The sequence below is a fragment of the Oncorhynchus gorbuscha genome, linkage group LG21 (genome assembly GCF_021184085.1).
Source record: "Oncorhynchus gorbuscha isolate QuinsamMale2020 ecotype Even-year linkage group LG21, OgorEven_v1.0, whole genome shotgun sequence".
Classification (NCBI taxonomy): domain Eukaryota; kingdom Metazoa; phylum Chordata; class Actinopteri; order Salmoniformes; family Salmonidae; genus Oncorhynchus; species Oncorhynchus gorbuscha.
The window spans coordinates 26,059,333-26,080,978 of record NC_060193.1 but is presented as its reverse complement, the minus strand read 5'-3'; the positions used below and the strand labels follow the sequence as shown (position 1 = coordinate 26,080,978).

Here is a 21,646-nt window from a genome sequence, read left to right as displayed (position 1 = left end):
TTATGCCCTGCAGACTCAGCACAACCCATTCAACTGATCCCAACCATGGAACGAGAAGATTCGATTAATCAGGTACAAATCCTGAGCAAACTGTATAGTACTGTATATTATGTAGGTGAGTTGTGTTCATTTAGTATGTATGTAACATAGATAGAATGAGGAAATGACTTACCCCATAACCGTACAGTATAACCACAGACTGTATGAGTTATACACCCCAGATACAATTGCATGACGTTGTGAAATAAAATGATTTAATTAAAAAAATAACTTAATGAACATAGTCATACCGGATATGGTCATCTTTATCACGTTACATTTACCATGTATTGATATCTTATAGGGATGCGGGACACAGACATTAATTTCTATCTAGAAGTGCTTGGTTCTTCAGAATGGATGAGATCAAGACAAATAACTTAAATGTCTTGTTTCTTGTTTGATGGCACCTATAAGAGTATGGAAAATTGTTAAAATAAAATCATATGAATAAATTAAATGAAGTCATTATTTTGAAATTGTATTACTACTAGGCGTCACGACAGTCCCTGGTTCGAATCCAGGCTGTATCACATTTGGCTGTGATTGGGAGTCCCATATGGCTGCGAACAATTGGCCCAGCCTCGTCCGGGTTTGGCCGGGGTAGGCCATCATTGTAAATAAGAATTTGTTCTTCACTGACTTGCCTAGTTAAATAAAGGTGACATACTGCAACAGCTTTAGTAATTCATATGCTTACTTAACTTCACCGTTTTTCTGCTTTCCAGATGAAATTTGACAGAAAAGCAAATGTACAACACTTGGACCTTAGTTAAATCAGCCATTTTTTTAAGTTGAAAGCCATGGCTAACCATATTTCTGAGGTCCAAGTGTTGTACATTTGCTTTTCAGTCAAATTTCTTCTGGAAAGCAGACACATGGTGAAGGTAAGTAAGCATATTAATTACTAAAGCGGTTTTAGTTCTTGTTGATAGTTAAATAAGTCATTTTTTTAAAGATGGCTATGGCTAACCATATTTCTATCAACAAGAACTCAAAATATATAATCAAATTTCATTGTGACATGTTTAAATTGTATCTATGCTTTATATATGCCTTTGTAATTTCACCCTCTTTTTCTCCCCAATTTCGTGATATCCAATTTGTAGTTACGATCTTGTCTCATCGCTGCAACTCCCAATGGGCTTGGGAGGCCGCGCTGCTTCTTAACACCTGCTCACTTAACCCGGAAGCCAGCCGCACCGATCTGTCAGAGTAAAAACAGCTCAACTGACGACTGAAGACAGCGTGCAGACACCCGACCCGCCACAAGGAGTCGCTAGAGCACGGTGAGCCAAGGGAATCCCTCCGGTCAAACCCTCCCCTAACCAGGGCGACGCTGGGCCAATTGTGAGCCGCCCTATGGGACTCCACGGATGGCTGTGGCACAGCCTGAGATCGTGCATGTTGGATTTTCAACACAGACGTAAACACATGGACTGTATGGACTCCCAAATGACATCCTATTTCCTACATAGTGGACTACTTTTGTCCAGAGCCTATACAAACACATTATATACTTACATGTTGTCCTTTAAGTGGTTTGCTGTAAAAGTCAGTCTCCACCGGCTGGCTTCCTCTGCGACATTCATTCACAGTCACATCTAACCAAGGGAAATAAGTCAACAGGGACATCATATTAAGTCCCCTGTCAGACTTTCAAAACACCAGGGTCGCGTTCAATAGGGCACAATGTAGAAAACAAATGATGGTAGCGTGGTGAAGTGCATCCCCCGTTTCACTCAGTTTCAAAATGTTTTCTCCCATATTGTGCCCACTGAACATTACCCAGCCTTCTCACAAGCTGATCTGTTTATATTTGCACTCACGGTGATCACAGAACATAGAGGGGATCAGAAGGCAATTATAAACCACATGTTATAAATGAGCTTTTAAGACTGAACACCTTACTAGTGGTGGTATACTTAGACAGACCATAGCAACCGCAGTAAAGAAATAGATCTCAAGCAATATGGAACCTAGAACATCAAAGCCACAGCCTTGGGGACTTCACAGTCTTCTGAGCAAACGGTTCAGAAGAGTTTATCTAGCCAACTGTTCCTTTGGGACAAACATTTCACGACTGGAGAAACTGAGGCAGGGAATGAAAAGACAAAACAGAAGACACCAGTCTCTCGCGCTCTCTGAATACGAAGGATCTTCAAGGACTTACTGGGTGTGTGATGGATGATGTTGATTTTATCTGGAGAGAGAGAAGAGAAAGGGTCGTTAAGCCTGTGTCACCTGTACTGCATGTGGCTCACTACTCTCTTTCAGCAATGTCACCTTTATCAAGAGACGTACAAATTAACTCTGCCAAGACTCTCATTTGGAGACGAAACACCATCATCAAGATGAGCTGTGGGAATTACAACTACAAACTCTTTCTATTGCAAAGGGTGGCGTCATTTGATGTGTACCCAATGGGACTTCAATTAGAAGTGTAAGGACTGCCCAATCTTCTTCAGGACTTGCAGAGACATCTCTAACGCAGGTGGCCTTCATAGCTCTTGCATAATATCGTAATTCAGGCCACAAACAGTTAACTAGCTAGCTTGCCAACTAGCTTAACTACGCAACTGTTTGTGTCAAAATTATGTCAGATCCCTTGATATATGTTGTTCCAACGGCTTATGTAAACTGTAAGCTCATTGCTAGAAGTCAAGGTAATGATCCCATACAGTATCTATCCCCCAAGTGGGGATTGCTTTGGCAATCTTTGCTCTTCTCATCAAAAAAGGAAATCCGCTTGGAACGTTACAGTCAGAATAATGTCTACACTGAATACACCAAACATTAGGGACATCTTCTTAATTATGCGTAACCCCCCCCCCCCCCTCTATATTTTACCAAAGAACAGCCTCAATTTGTTGGGGTATGGACCTTACAAGGTCTCAAAACTGTTCCACGGGGATTCTGGCGCATGTGGACTCCGATGCTTCCCAGTTGTGGCTGGATGTCCTTTGGGTGGCGGATCCTTCTTGAGACACACGGGAAGCTGTTGCGTGTGAAAAATCCAGTTCTTGACACAAACCGGTGCGCCTGGCACCTACTACCATACCCCGTTTAAAAGGCACTTCAATCTTTATCTTGTCCATTCCCAGTCTGAATGACAGACACACACAATCCATGTCTCAATTGTCTCAAGGCTTAAAAATCATTCTTTAACCTGCCTCCTCCCCTTCATCTACACTGATTAAAGTGGATTTAACAAGTGACATCAATAAGGGATCATAGCTTCTACAGGATTCACCTGGTCAGTCTAAGAGCAGGTGTTCTTAATGTTTTGTATACTCAGTGTAGAAAACGGTTACCATAGACACTTTCATCGTCCTCTCGGTTGTTGATGATACTCGCCCTCAGCTGGCGTAGTTTCTCCTGTGGAGTTACAATACATTAGACACAGCAGCCATGTAATAATACACCAAGGCATAGTTAAGCAATAAGGCACCTCAGGGGTTTGTGGTATATGGCCAATATACAATGGCTAAGGGCTGTATCCAGGCACTCCGCTTCGTGTCGTGCCGCTTCGAACAGCCCTTAGCCGTGGTATACTGGCCATATACCGCAAACCCAAGGTGCCTTATTGTGATTATAATCTGGTTACCAACATAAATAGAACAGTAAACAAGTAGTTTAACCATGGTATATTGTCTGATATACACACGGCTGAAATGCTGTCTCAGCCAATAAGCATCCCGTACCCAAACTACCCGGGTTTATAATGCACAACATAACACATGCCATATATTCATTAACGAGTAGTGTTCAAAGCCTATGTCACCTGTCATGTTCACAGTTCACAATTTGCGCATGCTAGCTTGATGTATTATAGCACAAACAGACTGACTTTCAGGCTAAGGCATGCCCACTTTGGAAAGAGCCAATCGTTGCAGTCCTGTATTCTCCCGTTGTTGACGTCTGTAAGCGGGGAAGTTGGCCCGCTGTGTATAATGATGTCATATTACTGAGTCTACCTTTAAGGTTGATGGCACTGCTCCTAGTGAGCAGGGTCTTGAAACAGCAGACTCATTCCCACGCATTATTACCTGTTGAATGGCGTCCATTCCCTTCTGGACCCTCTGCCAGTCACTGAACCTCTCCAGAGCCTCGTCCATACTGAGAGAGCCTCTCTTCACCTTCTCCTGCAGCTCAATCAGCTGCTCCAGCCCAGGCAGCTGGTTGGGCACAAATGTGTCGTACGTGGAGGAGATGCTGTCTCGCCCACGTGCTACAGAATAACAGAATGACAAGGAGACAAAAATCGATCCCTGTCCGCCAGACGTACAGTAACAAATCCTTTTCCAGTTTGACAGAAATAGTCAACGGATTATACTTACGGATTGATAATTCTATCGTTTTAATGTCACTAACATTGCTCCATATACTTAGCATCACTGACCTATTCAACCGTCAATGCAGACCTACAGAAATATGCTCTTTTGACTGTTGCCTGGCCTTACCTTGCTTAGTGGGTAGAGAATACAGGGTTTCAGTATCGCTCTGTGACATCTTCTTCTGGAACACTGCAAACACACAGTGCCATCAGGGACAATACAGACGTGATGAACTGACACTACAAAACACTAACGCTGTGTTTTTCTCCACTACCTTTAGAGAGTCTACTATGTCACGCCATTCCACAAGATGGCTCCATTTACAAACAAACAGCACAGATGTAGACGAGTCAGTGGACACAAATAGGCTGCACAACTGCATAAAAAGTGATACGTTGTAATATTTAATCTAAAGTGAATGACAGTAAAATACGTACTAGTATGTACATTTTATTTGAGATAAAATATCCTTCCAAGGTTTGGTAAAAGACATACAGATGCACGAAACTGCATTGAATCAGACTAAAATATACACTCAATGCTATCGATTTGGCAAGTAAGTACTTAGAATGATATGTTGCTTTATTTTGCTGAGGGAGTTACTTCTCTGCACTTATGGTGTTGACAGGGGTGATGGGTAACAGAGCCTCTTTAGGGTTCTGGCCCAGTCATCTCCTCAGATTTCAAAGCTTCATTTCCTTTCCTGAAGATATACCCATCCACTTGTACACAGAAACATACCAACATGTACTCTACCCACTAACACACTCATAGGTTGCAACTGAAATGGTAACCCATTTCCTATATTGTGCACTTCGACACTCCCTCATACACAAATTATCCTTCCTCCACACGCGGACTACGATAATCTTACCAGTCAGAAGGGCAGGTAAAAATCGAATCTTTGTCTATTATTTCGAGCTGTGCAGTGCACTGACGCAATAGGCAGAGTCCCAACCCTCCTCCCGTTTCTCAGGGCCTCCCGTTTCTCAGGGCTTTCTTTAAAGAGATTCTCTGGTCATTTGGTCTACTTTTTTCGTTGTATACAGTAGCTCTGAAAGTAAGCACTCGCGTGCCAAAAGTGGTCCCCGAAAGTTGCGTACGCCATCACATCACACCACGTCACCTGTCTCTTTCACTCAATGCGATGGGCTGAAGCTAGAACTCAAAAATTGCCAGGGGGCTGGCCCACGTGGGAGGAAATGTAAGGGAAATGGCACGGCGCAGCTTCAAGAAAAAAAAGACTCTTTCAAACTAGAGATTTCGTGGCTAATTGAGGTAAGGCAGTAATTCTGCTCATAGATTTTATGCGTGCATGAATTACACAGTGACACATCCAGCCTAAAAGCCGGAGGTTTAAACAAATACTTTCTTAGTCGCCAAAGTACCGGAACATGTCTTTAAGTCACTGTGTGTGATGCATTCATTAGTGGAGGGAGGCAATATGATCATTGCATGGTTGAAAGATTCCACTGTATTAATGTGTGGAAATCTCTTGATCCCCCTACGCGTTCTCTCCCATCCTGTGTTGTCTCATGTCGGGAGACACGAACAATGGAAAACACGTGTAATGACCGATGCTGCTGGCTTGGCCCGAGACGGGCCCAGATTGGTTGCAGATGGCGGCCCAGGCCCAGTAGTTGGGCTTCTGTTATTGAGGCGTTTGTGATGCAGTGTAATCTGCTTTTGCTAGGCTTCAGGATATATGGGTAGGGCTGAAAGATCGGGGAGAAGTGGTGGTTCACACAATAACATCACATTTCGTTAACAAGATGAATACCTTTGGGCCTGTTCTACTGCAGATTGGCGGTTAGTGTTGCTTATGGAACCACATGTTTTCAAGAGTCTTCAAGTAGGACAGATAATCCTTATAGTTGATTGGAGGACCAGCCACCGCCTGACTCCCATACAGTGCACAACAAAGACTAATGACCAAGACATAACATTTCCTTCTGTCCAACCCCAAGCAAGTTATCACCTTTCCCACAAAGCACAGAGTTTAGGATCCAGTCCACAGTTCAAAGAGGGTAAAGGGAACTGGAAAGAAAGGCAATGTCTTTTTGGAAGACAAGAAAGAAAGAAATCAAGAACACATCAATTATTTATAAACCCTTAAGATCAGTAGCTTCATCCTCTTGTATTATTTACACAGCTCAAATTGAACATTTAAGAATCCCATGCCAGCGAATTTGGATCTGTGTATTTGTAACAGTCAGTTCTGTCTTTGTCTTAGCTGCCTTCACATGCTGGTTTCACATCTGCTACATATTCCCCTCTTGGTTGAGGAAATCTCCAGACTTCTTTGAAATATTTAGTACATATCAGACCCAATTGTCTGGAACTAGCAACCAACTTCCCTTGAAGCTTACAAAAATAACGTGTTGCATTGTACTAGCTGAGGTCTTCTACCGCTCAAGCGCAATACTCGCTAGTCACAGAATGAGTATAACAGCAACCCAAGGTCAAGTTCAGTAGGGCACCATGTAGTTCAAAGTTTTGAAACGGAAAAAGACAATGACCATTCTCATTGGACAAGATAATGTCGGATCTTCTCCATCTTCTTCTCCATCGTGCCTATTGAACACAACCCAGTGTTCATCGGTCTAGTCCTACCTTGAGCTATAAAGGGGGTGCTGTCCTCTTTGATGGAGGTAGTTTCGGGCCGGGGTGTGGGCGCCGGTGGTCTGTTAGCAATAACGACGGCGCTGCTGGAGGTGAAGATGGTGTCATACTCTTCATCATTTACACCTAGCGGGGCGTACAGGTCCTCCTCATCCTCCCCCACCTCACCCCCCTCTCCCTGCTCCTCTCTCTGAGTGTCTGGAGCACTGGGATTCCCTGTAAGATATTTATAAACGATATTCATACATAATATGGGGTTGAAAACCACTGCTAGAGAAGCAATAGCTGCATTAGTCAGGGTCAAGCTCAAACCATCCAGTATGACGCATCCCATTTTCATCAAATTACATCCACTGAATGTAGCTGTGGATTCCCGCCTTCCAGTGTGGCAATCGTGATGTCATACTAAATCAGAAACCGCATTATGGTCCGTCACCGACCCCCTGCTAGGATGACAATCTATTGAATGAACAATATGAAAACAAAGATGGCATGCCACACATTGAGCTGGTTAAACAATCCAATCCAATGTTCATCATCGTTCCTCCACTCACCTGCTGTGCACATCATCTCATAGATACTGCTGTCATCACTGTCCTTGCCCACGGTGAACATATTCTGCAACGACAGACCATGGAGACTGATTTACTACCCTCTGCCAGCAATGCATGACATTAATACAACACGGGTTTCAATGTCATGGAAATCTTTGTGCAAAGACGCCTTGTTATGGAAAAACAAGATTTAAAAAAATAGTCAAATGTCACTCCCGTTCCTCTGTAAGCACCTCCAGATCCTACTCTACTGCCTACGTTGACAGTAATGCGGAGTACAACATGTGTTTCCCCTCTGTTACTTTGTGTGTCCTGATACATTATCAAATGCTATGCTGGTTCGATGAGAGACCCAAAACAAACATCCCCTAGAAGATTCATTACAGTAAACAGTGCTAGGAATGCCAGGCTGTTGTTTGTGGCCCTCTGCCCAATAACATACTCAGTGCCAGAGGGGTAATCAGACTAATCAAACGATCACAGACAATCTACCCCTATCCATTCAAACATATCATTTAGTGGCGATTCAAGGCTCAGCGTTTGATAGGGGCTGACTGTTTTGCCTGTGGTAACCAGTAGAGGTGCTATTGACGAAATGCACTTCAGACAAGATGCTTATTTTCCCAGCTCGCAAGTTATCGTTATCGTTATTTTCTTAAGGCCGAACAGGGGAAAAGAGTGGGACTAGATAACAACTACGACAGGGAACAGGTTTGCGAATTCGTTCGTTCTTGTTTGACCTGAAATCAATGCACATCTTCCAAAGACCTACTGTAACACACCTGATTCAAACGGTCAATGTCAAGCCTGACGACCATGATTGGTTCATCTTTTCAACAAGTGTGTTTGTGTTGGGATGGAAGTCAAATCGGCACAACCGTTATCGTAGCTCAGCAAGACCAGAGACTCGTGTTGTGGGAATGTTCTGAATCATACTAGTACCGATACAGAATTAGATATTTTTATGATTAACATGGAAAGCAATAACAAACAAAAAAATGTTGCACTCAACTCCAAGCATTTCCCATGTGCTGTTCCTAAGCAACACAGCCACTCCATTGCAATATTACACTTCTTGATATTGCATCTTATGTATTTTCTGTTATGAATATATTAATTCAAGAATGACAGGAAGCTCAACAGATAGTTGACAAAACAAGCTCATTAAACATGGACAATCTACAGAGAATAAAATATTTTAAAATGATGCTTTGATGTTGTACAGTAGCGAAACATGTTTCCACTTGAAGACTGTAGTATTGAGGAAATATTATCTTATTCAGATATGTGTTTTTGGACTAAGTGCTTGAGCCAGCTGTTTGATATCATACCATCATTGCTTGCTGACTTGTGAAACGTCACTCGAACACTGAGCACTTTGTACCAGATGTCGAAAATGTCCTTCACTGTCCTGGCTATACACATCATGTATAATATTAACTTTAATAGGTCATGTTTTAGCAGCGCTGGACCTGTCGCCTGTTGAACAAAAGCTGAAAGAACCACAGACACTCCCTGACGAAGACAGGGTGACCGTTTCATTCAAATGCTATGCAAATCCTGTACAAATCCTGCAGTCTGACAGTTCGCTTATGCAAATCAAGGTGGCATGCAAAGGGCATCACAGACCCAACGAAGGGGAAACACAAGACTTCTACTGCAATTTGACCGTCAACATGGTGCACATCAGTGGAGTCCCTGGAGGATTTAAACCTTTTTAAAAGAAGGAGGGGGAACAAAAATCATTACTGCTTTGCTCTGTAGGACAAGTCAATACAATCAGTGTGTCATTTCTCGCTCGTCTTTATAGAACGTTATTGACTTCACATTAACGTATAATAGGAGTGCATGTGCCAAATAACTAACAATTGTGGATGCACAGCTTTAATGAATCGTTTTAAAGTTCCATTAAGCCAGCTAAATGCCTCTCACTGTAGCCTACCACTAAGATGTACCCCCCCCTAGTATTACCTTGTTATTGATTATTTCATTGTTGGGTTTGGAGTTTGCAAGAAAAGACAGTTCACTGTATGTGTGCATGTGACATTAAACATAGAAAGACAAATACAATGACTGGAGAACAAAATCTCTATGTTCAGTAGAACTGGGCCATATTGGCCTCCTAAAGTAGCCCCTTTCTTGTGCATGTGTAACCAACTGGGTTTCACACCCAGGTCTCCTGCACGCCACGATTCTGTGTTAGCCCGCCGGAGTTCAATACATTTGCTCATCACGTAAGCATGGTTACCGGAACCACCTCAGTTACACTTGGGCAATTCCATCTGAGAAATAACATAATCTGGCATGCTGTGCAACTATAAACACTTAGGTATAAATGCATTGTTTCATTTAGGAAGGAAGGCCCCAAAAGGATAGCATTAAACAGTGATTATATTATAATATTACAATTAGAAAGCCGTTACAGTTGGAGCTACCAACAATCTCTGTGGTAATGTTTGTTTCTCATCTCCCTAACCGACAGTTCACAGCTCATTACCACTGGAGAAGCGTGGTGCCTTGGAGACCGGCAGTCCCAGATCAACAGTGATCGTTAAGTAGACCATGTGAGTGTTATGGCCGTATTCAGGGGTAGAGGGGCCATTCGTCTTGACTGTATTGACAGACAGCCTCTTGTCCCCCCCCCCCAAAGCACTAATACATCATAGCTTGATTCATTGGCAGAGGGAGGGGCTGACAACATGGCTAGGGGTAATAAAACCACTATGCTAACTGAGCTTGGTCAACCCAATAACAGCCCTTGGTCAGCTGAAATACACTAACCTTTTTACATAAATTACCTGAAAGGTTTCATTATACAGCACATCAAAGAGGTTACCACAGCAACCAAGATTAACCAATATAATTGAATTTGAATCAAATGATGTATTACTCAAAACAACTGTATGTAAGAGATAATCAACGAGGGGGCTATGCATTCTATGGAAACAAACTATTGACGTGGAAGGTGTGTTCCACGACATGCTAGAGGAGTGGAACTGACCTTCCACGAGTTGATTAACCCTTTTATACCATGGCTATAATTGTATGTATTTTCAGCTAGAAATGTGTTAATTTGCAGGTAGAAATGCTTTGGCTTAAAGGGCATTCTAGAGCGTGCGTTATTTCTCTATAACTCACGGCATATCAGTAGAATTCAATGAATATAGTTCATTCTGACAAGTTCTATGTTTGAGCTGCTTTTGAAAGCAAAAGTATAATTGAAAACATTATTGGCATTGTTGAATTTGATTTTCATAACAGCAAGCTATTACTGATGGTTTGGTCAACTACATTAGCAAGTCTGTTCTGTTTGGTTACCAAGGCAACTACTGTAGCTTGTTAACTTGCTAGCTACTGTACATCAGTCGATTTTGAACACATTTCTACCTGCAAATGAACACATTTCTAGCAGCAATTTATAGCCATGTTAAAAGGGATAATCAACTCCAGAAAAGAATGTAACTCAGTGGAACAGCCTCAATTCCTCAAGGCATGGACTCTACAAGGTGTCGAAAGCGTTCCCTAGGGATGCTGGCCCATGTTGATCCCAATGCTTCCCACAGTGGTGTCCAGTTGGCTGGATGCCCTTTGGGTGGTGTACCATTCTTCATATACATGGGAAACTGTTGAGCGTGAAAAACCAGCAGCGTTGCAATTCTTGACAGGAACCGGTGTGCCTGGCATCTACTATCATACCCCGTTCAAAGGCACTTAAATTGTTTGTCTTGCCCATTCACACTCAATGGCACATATACACAATCCATGTCTGAATTGTCTCAAGGCTGAAAACGCTTATTTAACCTGTCTCCTCCCTTTCATCTACACTGATTGGAGTTGTGTGACATCAATTAGGGATCATAACTTTCACCTTGATTCACCTGGTCAGTCTGTCATGGAAAGAGCAGATGTTCTTAATGTTTTGTATACTCAATGTATGGTATGTTATAATTGACTATTTACTAGGGCCCGGTTGTAGAATTCGTCAGGGGGGAACATGATGGTTTGACAGCTTTTTAAACACACCTGTAGATTACCTCATGGATTATACTGGCATTTATGAGTGGATTTCAGTTCATTTGAATTTATTATGTGGAAAAAGACCAAGGAAACATGCGTTATTGCCGGTGCGTAACGATTCGGCAAAAAACATGGCCGCCAGCTGCTTACGGAATTATGTGTATTCCCAAGGGAGTGACCTCTGTGGGACACCCATGTCGTCCTCCTCTTCCTCCGTCCCGCCGTCAGTCTTCCCAAAACACAGAGACAGTGAGTTTTTCAATGAGCTGGAGCAATCCGATCAAGGCGATCAGCCTTGGCTCCATCTTCAATCTCTCGCAATTAGCAGCATTGCCAGAGGATAATACACATTCCTCAGCTGTTGTGGTGGCTAAGTCTCCCATTGGGGAATCCGCTGCTCTGTTTGGAGACACGGGGAGAAGCAGCTACGCTCCTGAAAGGAATCCGGTCTTAACTAGACTAGTTGTGGTAGACAAGGATAAGGCTAGGGTAAGCATAAGGCAAGGCTGTTTTCTAGTACCGTTTAAGTTCAGGAGAGGGTGGCCATTTACAGTTTCAATCAACTCCTATTATAACGGTGTACATTTAACTATTATTGTTGTACTCTTGGTTTAAAAAGAAAAGGATATATCCCGGGCAGGCACAGTTGATGTGGATACAGTTGAGCCTAGATTGGGTCTCTGTTTGCTACTCACGAGTCTGTAAACACAGGCCCATCTCTACATCTCTTTTCTGTTTTTCTGTTTGCCTCTTGGTATTACTGGCAAGGAATTCCTTATTCTGCAAAATGCTGACAATTTGAGAGTGAACGAATATTACAATTTGATCAATATCAGTCATGGAATTGGTGTATAAATACTGTAGAACCAAATAGACCTTTTGAGGATCTGCTGAAAATGCTGCATCTCTTTATTGTTGAAGATGTTGCACCATTGGGGTGCCTACTCCAGTACAAGATATTCTAAATCATTTGCTGTCTTCACTGGCTACTGTGATTTCCATTGTAGAGAGCACGCATCATAAAAAGGCAAGCTCCTCTGGGTTTAGCTAACGGACATAGACGTACAGACGCATAGCCCTACGGATTACATTTGGATCGCTCGTCATTAGTGAGTAAACGGCGCACCCCCCTCTCCTTTCATATCGCAGGGAGATGGGGGTTGAGCCGGGCGTGGCTCTCACCATATTATGAGAAGAAGAAAAAACATGCCATTACGCAAGAAGTTTCTGCGTTAGGCATCGCATAATTGTTCCAATGTATGCCGACGACGCACAATACTCTCTCCCCCACACGTCACTGTGACTTCATGAACAAGCACAGGCCTTGGAATCCTCCACCGGGGTGTTGCGACCAGAAAACTTATATAAGGGCGCAGGAGTGACAGATTAGAAAAGAGGAGAGAGAGGATAAGGGGGAGCAGAAGGACGCAAATGAACATGCTTTTCCATTACCCATCAGGGAGAAAATGGTAAAGGGGATGAAGGCATGGAGATAGTGGCTCATCCCTGGAGGATGAGGTGACCCAGTACTCCTAAGGCTTCCACCAGCCTCCTTCCACCTCTACTGCCATGTTTATTATTTATGGAATGTCTCTGTACCGCTCCTGGTTAAGTGCATTCCTGAGTACACTGCTGTCTTTGTTGTTCACCTTCTTGACATGCAGGTTTTCAGCAGCTCTTCCAGTTACAGTAGCTTTGACGAATAGCCTTGACGAATAGCCATCTCAGAGAATAATTTGATGTTTTTTCTGTTATGAAAACGACTGTCACTAGGAAGAGAAACCCAAAGCTTGGGCTGCTGACACAGAGCCATTAGCTACTTTCAAAGTGAATAAATCGTTGTAGCGATGCCGTTTTGTCATATGTTAAGCAATGTTGAACGTGATACTGTATTGTCTATAATGCTGGACTATTATAGCTTAAATTGACTTCTCCAAGGACCCTCTCTCTGGGTAACAAAAGTTTTTCCCTCACTCTTCTTTCCTGGACCTCTTATCCTGGACCTCTCTGCCCTGCTCTGGGCTCAGCAGCTCCTCAAGGAGGGCAAATAACCTCAATGTTTGCAGGCCTATCAAAGACTTAAGACTCAAAGAGTTAGTGTAGCCTGAACGGTACACTTAAGGTAACGTTCTTCAAGGACACAAGGAGAAGACAATCAGGGCACAGTCTCTGCAACTCAAGGAAAGAGCCAATAAACAGAGCAACAAGGGACACAACCCAGAGGAGCAGCCCAAGGAACCACCCAACTCAGAGGAGAGAAAAAGGAGCAGCCCAAGGAACCACCCAACTCAGAGGAGAGAAAAAGGAGCAGCCCAAGGAACCACCCAACTCAGGAGAGAAAAAGGAGCAGCCCAGGGAACCACCCAACTCAGAGGAGAGAAAAAGGAGCAGCCCAGGGACCACCCAACTCAGAGGAGAGAAAAAGGAGCAGCCCAAGGAACCACCCAACTCAGAGGAGAGAAAAAGGAGCAGCCCAAGGAACCACCCAACTCAGAGGAGAGAAAAAGGAGCAGCCCAAGGACCCACCCAACTCAGAGGAGAGAAAAAGGAGCAGCCCAAGGAACCACCCAACTCAGAGGAGAGAAAAAGGAGCAGCCCAAGGAACCACCCAACTCAGAGGAGAGAAAAAGGAGCAGCCCAAGGAACCACCCAACTCAGAGGAGAGAAAAAGGAGCAGCCCAGGGAACCACCCAACTCAAAGGAGAGAAAAAGGAGCAGCCCAGGGAACCACCCAACTCAGAGGAGAGAAAAAGGAGCAGCCCAAGGAACCACCCAACTCAGAGGAGAGAAAAAGGAGCAGCCCAAGGAACCACCCAACTCAGAGGAGAAAAAGGAGCAGCCCAAGGAACCACCCAACTCAGAGGAGAAAAAGGAGCAGCCCAAGGAACCACCCAACTCAGGAGAGAAAAAGGAGCAGCCCAAGGAACCACCCAACTCAGAGGAGAGAAAAAGGAGCAGCCCAAGGAACCACCCAACTCAGAGGAGAGAAAAAGGAGCAGCCCAAGGAACCACCCAACTCAGAGGAGAGAAAAAGGAGCAGCCCAAGGAACCACCCAACTCAGAGGAGAGAAAAAGGAGCAGCCCAAGGAACCACCCAACTCAGGAGAGAAAAAGGAGCAGCCCAAGGAACCACCCGACTCAGGAGAGAAAAAGGAGCAACAAGAAAAGAGACAACCATCTTCCCTTTTGCTCTTTCCATGCGGACTGAACAACAGAGGCAGCAGTCTTTTCTCACAGACTGAGTATAACATCCTTAATATTCAGGTCTTCTCTTCTCATCTCATCTTTCATTACTTCCCACCTTTCCACTCCTACTCAGACCTGAGGCATGTACTTACCAGGGTCTGCTGCAGCACTACATGGAGCTCATCGTGGCCATTATGTTGGGCGATCTCAGCGGGTGTCTGACCTTGGCGGTTAGTTGTGCACAGAGCTCTTTTCGACCCAGGACATTGTAGCAACACACCGGCGACGTCTTTAAACCCGTTCTGGGCTGCAAAGTGGAGAAGTGACGGCACGTCCTCTGGGAGCGTCTCTGGTTATGGTAGGAGATGTTTAAGTGGGTTAGGGTTAGGTGTAGGCAGAAACCACCCTAAAATGTAGTCAGATAGATATTCTAGTTTGAGATGTGTATGCATATTACAGTTTTATTGAACCTTTATTTTATCAGGGAGTCATACTGAGATCAATGTCTCTTTTACAGATGAGCCCTGAATGATGTAAATTACAGAAAATACACACATCAAAATAAATACAAAATGCAAGCAGAAAGAAAAACACAGTCATAAAAAAACAAACACATTAATCAGTAATAAGGTCCTCAATTACCATCGAGGCATCAGAACATCAAATGTAAGAACATGTTGAAGACCAAAGCCCTATTACAAAAGAGGGCCAACCAGCTTTCTGGTAGAGAATGCAGTGATGAGTACTAAAATTGTCACCCATAATAAAGTTCAGTGCATTACGATAAACTGCATCTATCGGCATTAATGAAGTGACAACTGCATTCATATACATTACATTTTTTCTAAATTTATTAAATAGTACCTACAAAAACGCCAGTCTCAACATCAACAGTGAAGAGGCAACTCCGGGATGCTGGCCTTCTAGGCAGAGTTCCACTGTCCAGTGTCTGTTCTTTTGCCCATCTTAATCTTTTTATTAGCCAGTCTGAGATATGGCTTTTTCTCTGCCTAGAAGGCCAGCATCCCGGAGTCGCCTCTTCACTGTTGACATTGAGACTGGTGTTTTGCGGGTACTATTTAAAGAAGCTGCCAGTTGAGGACATGTGAGGTGTCTGTTTTTTCAAACTAGACACTAATGTTCTTGCTCAGTTGTGCACCTGGGCCTCCGACCCTTCTTTCTATTCTGGTTAGAGCCAGTTTGCACTGTTCTGTGAAGGGAGTAGTACACAGTGTTGTATGAGATTTCTCGCATTGAATAGCCTTAATTTCCCAGAAGAATAGACTGACGAGTTTCAGAAGAAAGTTATTTGTTTCTAGCCATTTTGAGCCTGTAATCGACCCACAAATGCTGATGCCAGTTTTATTGCTTCTTTAATCAGAACAGTTTTCAGCTGTGCTTTAAATAATTGCAAAATGGTTTTCTAATGATCAATTAGCCTTTTAAATGATAAACTTGGATTAGGTCACGCCCTGAACATAGAGAGCCATTGTTTCTCTATGGTGAAGTAGGTCAGGGTGTGACTGGGGGGGTATTCTAGTTTATTATTTCTATGTGGGGTTCTAGGTTATTATTTCTATGTTGGTGATTTGTATGATTCTCAATTAGAGGCAGCTGCTGGTAATAGTTAGCTCTAATTGGGGATCATATTTAAGTAGCTGTTTTTCCCTCCTGTGTTTGTGGGATATTGTGTTTTGAGTTAGTGCATGTAGCACCTCTGTAGTCATGGTTCGTTGTTAATTAATTTTTTTTTTTGTCTTTGTTAAGTTTCACTTTATCATCAAAAACGATTGTGACATTGTGCCATTGGAACACAGAAGTGATGATTGTTGATAACGAGCCTCTGAACGCCTATGTAGATATTCCATAAAATAATCAGTCGTTTCCAGCTGCAATAGTCATTTACAACATTAACAATGTCTACACTGTATTTTTGGCCAATTTGATGTTATTTTAAATGGACAAAAAATGTGCTTTTCTTTCAAAAACAAGGACATTTCTAAGTGACCTCAAACTTTTGAACGGTAGTGTATTGTATGTGAGAGTGGATTCTCGGCCATCACTAGCATGAAAACTAAATACAGGCCACAGACTGTGTGTGGAAAATGATTTAAGACTGAGACTCTCTCCAATACAACCCAACATTGCAGAGTTATGAGCATCCTTTCACGCACACCCTTCTCATTAACCTGTGGTGAGTTATTCACAATTTTTCGATTAACAAATAAGGTTTTATATGTGAGATGGCTAAATAAACAGCAAAATGATTGATTATTATTATTTGTGCCCTGGTCCTATAAGAGGTCTTTGTCACTTCCCACAAGCCGGGTTGTGACAAACTCACTCATTCTTATGTTTAATAAATGTATCGTATAGTGTGTGTGTGTGGAAGGCTTACAATGATGGCAAAAAAACAACATTTGAGAGTACACTGACCCTGGTGCTAGAGGGGGTACACAGTTGCAGGTTGAATGTTTGAAGGGGTGCGGGACTATAAAAGTTTGAGAACCACTGCTCTAGAGAACATATACTTCGTTTTACCTGCATTCAATACTAATTTCAGGTCAATTAAGTTTTTCTGTAATACATTTAAGGCAGGCTGTAGTTCAGATAGAGCCTGGTCAACAGCCTATACAACAGTATTTATCACAAAGTTACTGCACCGATTCAGGATTACTTACAAACTACAGTTCAACTACAACATTTGGTTGAGTCAGATTCAAATTGGAAAATACATATATGTATTATAGACGTATTTACTCATATATTGATATTTAAATATCATATAACATAAAATATGAATGTCAGCAGATCATTCAACTGACTGGATTGTCGAGGGGGTACAGAGAACAGAACACTTACCGCCTACGGGTGGGTCATATCCCTGCAGTCCCTGGAAGCCTGTGGAGGGCATGGCTTCCAACAGCATGGAGGACAGCCTTTGGTCCAGCTTCTCTACCGAGGACACCTGAAGAGACTGAGATCACAGGATAGGATGCATGAGTAAAGAGTTGCAAAATTCTGGTCACTTTCACCAAAAGGTTTTTCTGCTAAATCCTCTTGATTCCTGAGGAATTTTGGGAAAGTTTCCAGAATTTTGTAACGCTAGCACACTGTCATAGTCAAGTCATTTCAGCTATGTCAAGTGCTAGACATGTGAATTAATATTAGGAATGTGTTCCTAATTGCTTGGTATACTCAGTGTTTTCTGTTTTGAAGTGTCTAATTTTGATGCCTTCCTGATCCCATGATTTAAAAAAAATACATTTTAATTAATTCATTTTTTTCTCAAAAAAGAAAACCCAATTTTGGCAGCTTGAAACAGGACTGATTCAAAGGGTTGAAACTTCAGCAAATTAGGTCTAATCAACATAAGTGTTCATGTGCATAATCAATTGGCTTTTTAAACTGAGTTGCAGTCAGCTGGCTTTCAAAGAGAGGAAGTAAACAACATCAACGTCAGCAGGAATATGCTGATTCATTCCATTAATTAGTCTCTCAAATGGGTTTAAATGAATGCATGTTGTTTACCTTGCATGCTTTATGTTCCTCTCTAAAACACTTTCTCCAAATCCTCCAATGAAACGTTGGTTCAGTCATAAATTGATAAATCATTTGAGTACTATAGTGTGCTCTCCTGTACATTTACATTTGAGTTATTTGTATTCATCCCCACACATTGAAAAGCATTGAATTGGTGTACGCCTGGGATTTAAAATCAGTGGCAGTTGGTGCCGTTTAAGATGAGGGAGGATGATTGAAAAGAATTATGAACATGGCCTTATTTCTTTTAAGGCATATTGGGTGACTATCATTCATATTCCATTCACCCAGCTCAATGTAACATTGATAGGTTTAGGCTACTACATTATACAAAAATGTCCCATTACCAATCATGAATGAAAGTTTCCAACGTAGGTGCACAGGTCAAGATAATTTTGAGTAATCAAGGTGACAGACACATTCAGATGCAGGTACAGTTGAAGTCGAAGGTTTACATACACTTAGGTTGGAGTCATTAAAACTAGTTTTTCAACCACTCCACAAATACCTTGTTAACCAACTATAGTTTTGGTAAGTCGGTTAGGACATCTACTTTGTGCATGACAAGTCATTTTTCCAACAATTGTTTACAGACAGATTTCACTTAATCACAATTCGAGTGGGTCAGAAGTTTACATACACTAAGTTGACTGTGCCTTTAAACATCTTGGAAAATTCCAGAAAATGATGGAATGGCTTTAGAAGCTTCTAATAGGTTAATTGACATCATTTGAGTCAATTGGAGGTGTACCTGTGGATGTATTTCAAGGCCTACCTTCAAACTCAGTGCCTCTTTGCTTAACATCATGGGAAAATAAAATAAAAATCAACCAAGTCCTCAGAAAAAAATCGTAGACCTCAACAAGTCTGGTTTACCCTTCGGAGTACATTTACATTTACATTTAAGTCATTTAGCAGACGCTCTTATCCAGAGCGACTTACAAATTGGTGCATTCACCTTATGACATCCAGTGGGACAGTCACTTAACAATAGTGCATCTAAAACTTAGGGGGGGTGGGGTGAGAGGGATTACTTAACCTATCCTAGGTATTCCTTAAAGAGGTGGGGTTTCAGGTGTCTCCGGAAGGTGGTGATTGACTCCGCTGTCCTGGCGTCGTGAGGGAGTTTGTTCCACCATTGGGGGCCAGGGCAGCGAACAGTTTTGACTGGGCTGAGCGGGAGCTGTACTTCCTCAGTGGTAGGGAGGCGAGCAGGCCAGAGGTGGATGAACGCAGTGCCCTTGTTTGGGTGTAGGGCCTGATCAGAGCCTGGAGGTACTGAGGTGCCGTTCCCCTCACAGCTCCGTAGGCAAGCACCATGGTCTTGTAGCGGATGCGAGCTTCAACTGGAAGCCAGTGGAGAGAACGGAGGAGCGGGGTGACGTGAGAGAACTTGGGAAGGTTGAACACCAGACGGGCTGCGGCGTTCTGGATGAGTTGAAGGGGTTTAATGGCACAGGCAGGGAGCCCAGCCAACAGCGAGTTGCAGTAATCCAGACGGGAGATGACAAGTGCCTGGATTAGGACCTGCGCCGCTTCCTGTGTGAGGCAGGGTCGTACTCTGCGGATGTTGTAGAGCATGAACCTACAGGAACGGGCCACCGCCTTGATGTTAGTTGAGAACGACAGGGTGTTGTCCAGGATCACACCAAGGTTCTTGGCGCTCTGGGAGGAGGACACAGTGGAGTTGTCAACCGTGATGGCGAGATCATGGAACGGGCAGTCCTTCCCCGGGAGGAAGAGCAGCTCCGTCTTGCCGAGGTTCAGCTTGAGGTGGTGATCCGTCATCCACACTGATATGTCTGCCAGACATGCAGAGATGCGATTCGCCACCTGGTCATCAGAAGGGGAAAGGAGAAGATTAATTGTGTGTCGTCTGCATAGCAATGATAAGAGAGACCATGTGAGGTTATGACAGAGCCAAGTGACTTGGTGTATAGCGAGAATAGGAGAGGGCCAAGAACAGAGCCCTGGGGGACACCAGTGGTGAGAGCGCGTGGTGAGGAGACAGATTCTCGCCACGCCACCTGGTAGGAACGACCTGTCAGGTAGGACGCAATCCAAGCGTGGGCCGCGCCGGAGATGCCCAACTCGGAGAGGGTGGAGAGGAGGATCTGATGGTTCACAGTATCGAAGGCAGCCGATAGATCTAGAAGGATGAGAGCAGAGGAGAGAGAGTTAGCTTTAGCAGTGCGGAGCGCCTCCGTGATACAGAGGAGAGCAGTCTCAGTTGAATGACTAGTCTTGAAACCTGACTGATTTGGATCAAGAAGGTCATTCAGAGAGAGATAGCGGGAGAGCTGGCCAAGGACGGCACGTTCAAGAGTTTTGGAGAGAAAAGAAAGAAGGGATACTGGTCTGTAATTGTTGACATCGGAGGGATCGAGTGTAGGTTTTTTCAGAAGGGGTGCAACTCTCGCTCTCTTGAAGACGGAAGGGACGTAGCCAACGGTCAGGGATGAGTTGATGAGCGAGGTGAGGTAAGGGAGAAGGTCTCCGGAAATGGTCTGGAGAAGAGAGGAGGGGATAGGGTCAAGCGGGCAGGTTGTTGGGCGGCCGGCCGTCACAAGACGCGAGATTTCATCTGGAGAGAGAGGGGAGAAAGAGGTCAGAGCATAGGGTAGGGCAGTGTGAGCAGAACCAGCGGTGTCGTTTGACTTAGCAAACGAGGATCGGATGTCGTCGACCTTCTTTTCAAAATGGTTGACGAAGTCATCTGCAGAGAGGGAGGAGGGGGAGGAGGCGGAGGATTCAGGAGGGAGGAGAAGGTGGCAAAGAGCTTCCTAGGGTTAGAGGCAGAAGCTTGGAATTTAGCGTGGTAGAAAGTGGCTTTAGCAGCAGAGACAGAGGAGGAAAATGTAGAGAGGAGGGAGTGAAAGGATGCCAGGTCCGCAGGGAGGCGAGTTTTCCTCCATTTCCGCTCGGCTGCCCGGAGCCCTGTTCTGTGAGCTCGCAATGAGTCATCGAGCCACGGAGCGGGAGGGGAGGACCGAGCCGGCCTGGAGGATAGGGGACATAGAGAGTCAAGGGATGCAGAGAGGGAGGAGAGGAGGGTTGAGGAGGCAGAATCAGGAGATAGGTGGGAGAAGGTTTGAGCGGAGGGAAGAGATGATAGGATGGAAGAGGAGAGAGTAGCGGGGGAGAGAGAGCGAAGTAATTTCCAAACGCCTGAAGGTACAACGTTCATCTGTACAAACAATAAAACGCAAGTATAAACACAATGGGAGCACACGCAGCCATCATACCGCTCAGGAAGGAGACACGTTCTGTCTCGTTGAGATGAACGTACTTTGTTGAGAAAAGTGCAAATCAATCCCAGAACAACAGCAAAGGACCTTCTGAAGATGC

General features: G+C 43.8%; 1 protein-coding gene across 2 annotated transcripts in view; it reads right to left on the bottom strand.

The window, feature by feature from the left end:
- Positions 1-232: 232 nt before the first annotated feature.
- Positions 233-21,646, bottom strand: part of LOC124008676 (B-cell scaffold protein with ankyrin repeats-like) — a 35,161-nt gene continuing 13,747 nt past the window's right edge. Inside the window, exons 7-16 of one of the 2 annotated variants that reach the window (XM_046320169.1) lie at positions 17,618-17,732; positions 14,908-15,104; positions 7,553-7,616; positions 6,990-7,214; positions 4,503-4,565; positions 4,089-4,270; positions 3,354-3,417; positions 2,213-2,242; positions 1,564-1,643; positions 233-449 (exon numbers count right to left, since the gene is read on the bottom strand). In XM_046320169.1, the coding sequence (XP_046176125.1) occupies positions 420-449; positions 1,564-1,643; positions 2,213-2,242; positions 3,354-3,417; positions 4,089-4,270; positions 4,503-4,565; positions 6,990-7,214; positions 7,553-7,616; positions 14,908-15,104; positions 17,618-17,732 (1,050 nt within the window). In that variant the 3' untranslated portion in view covers positions 233-419. The remainder of the gene's footprint in view (positions 450-1,563; positions 1,644-2,212; positions 2,243-3,353; positions 3,418-4,088; positions 4,271-4,502; positions 4,566-6,989; positions 7,215-7,552; positions 7,617-14,907; positions 15,105-17,617; positions 17,733-21,646) is intronic. The other variant, XM_046320170.1, reaches the window with a different exon arrangement.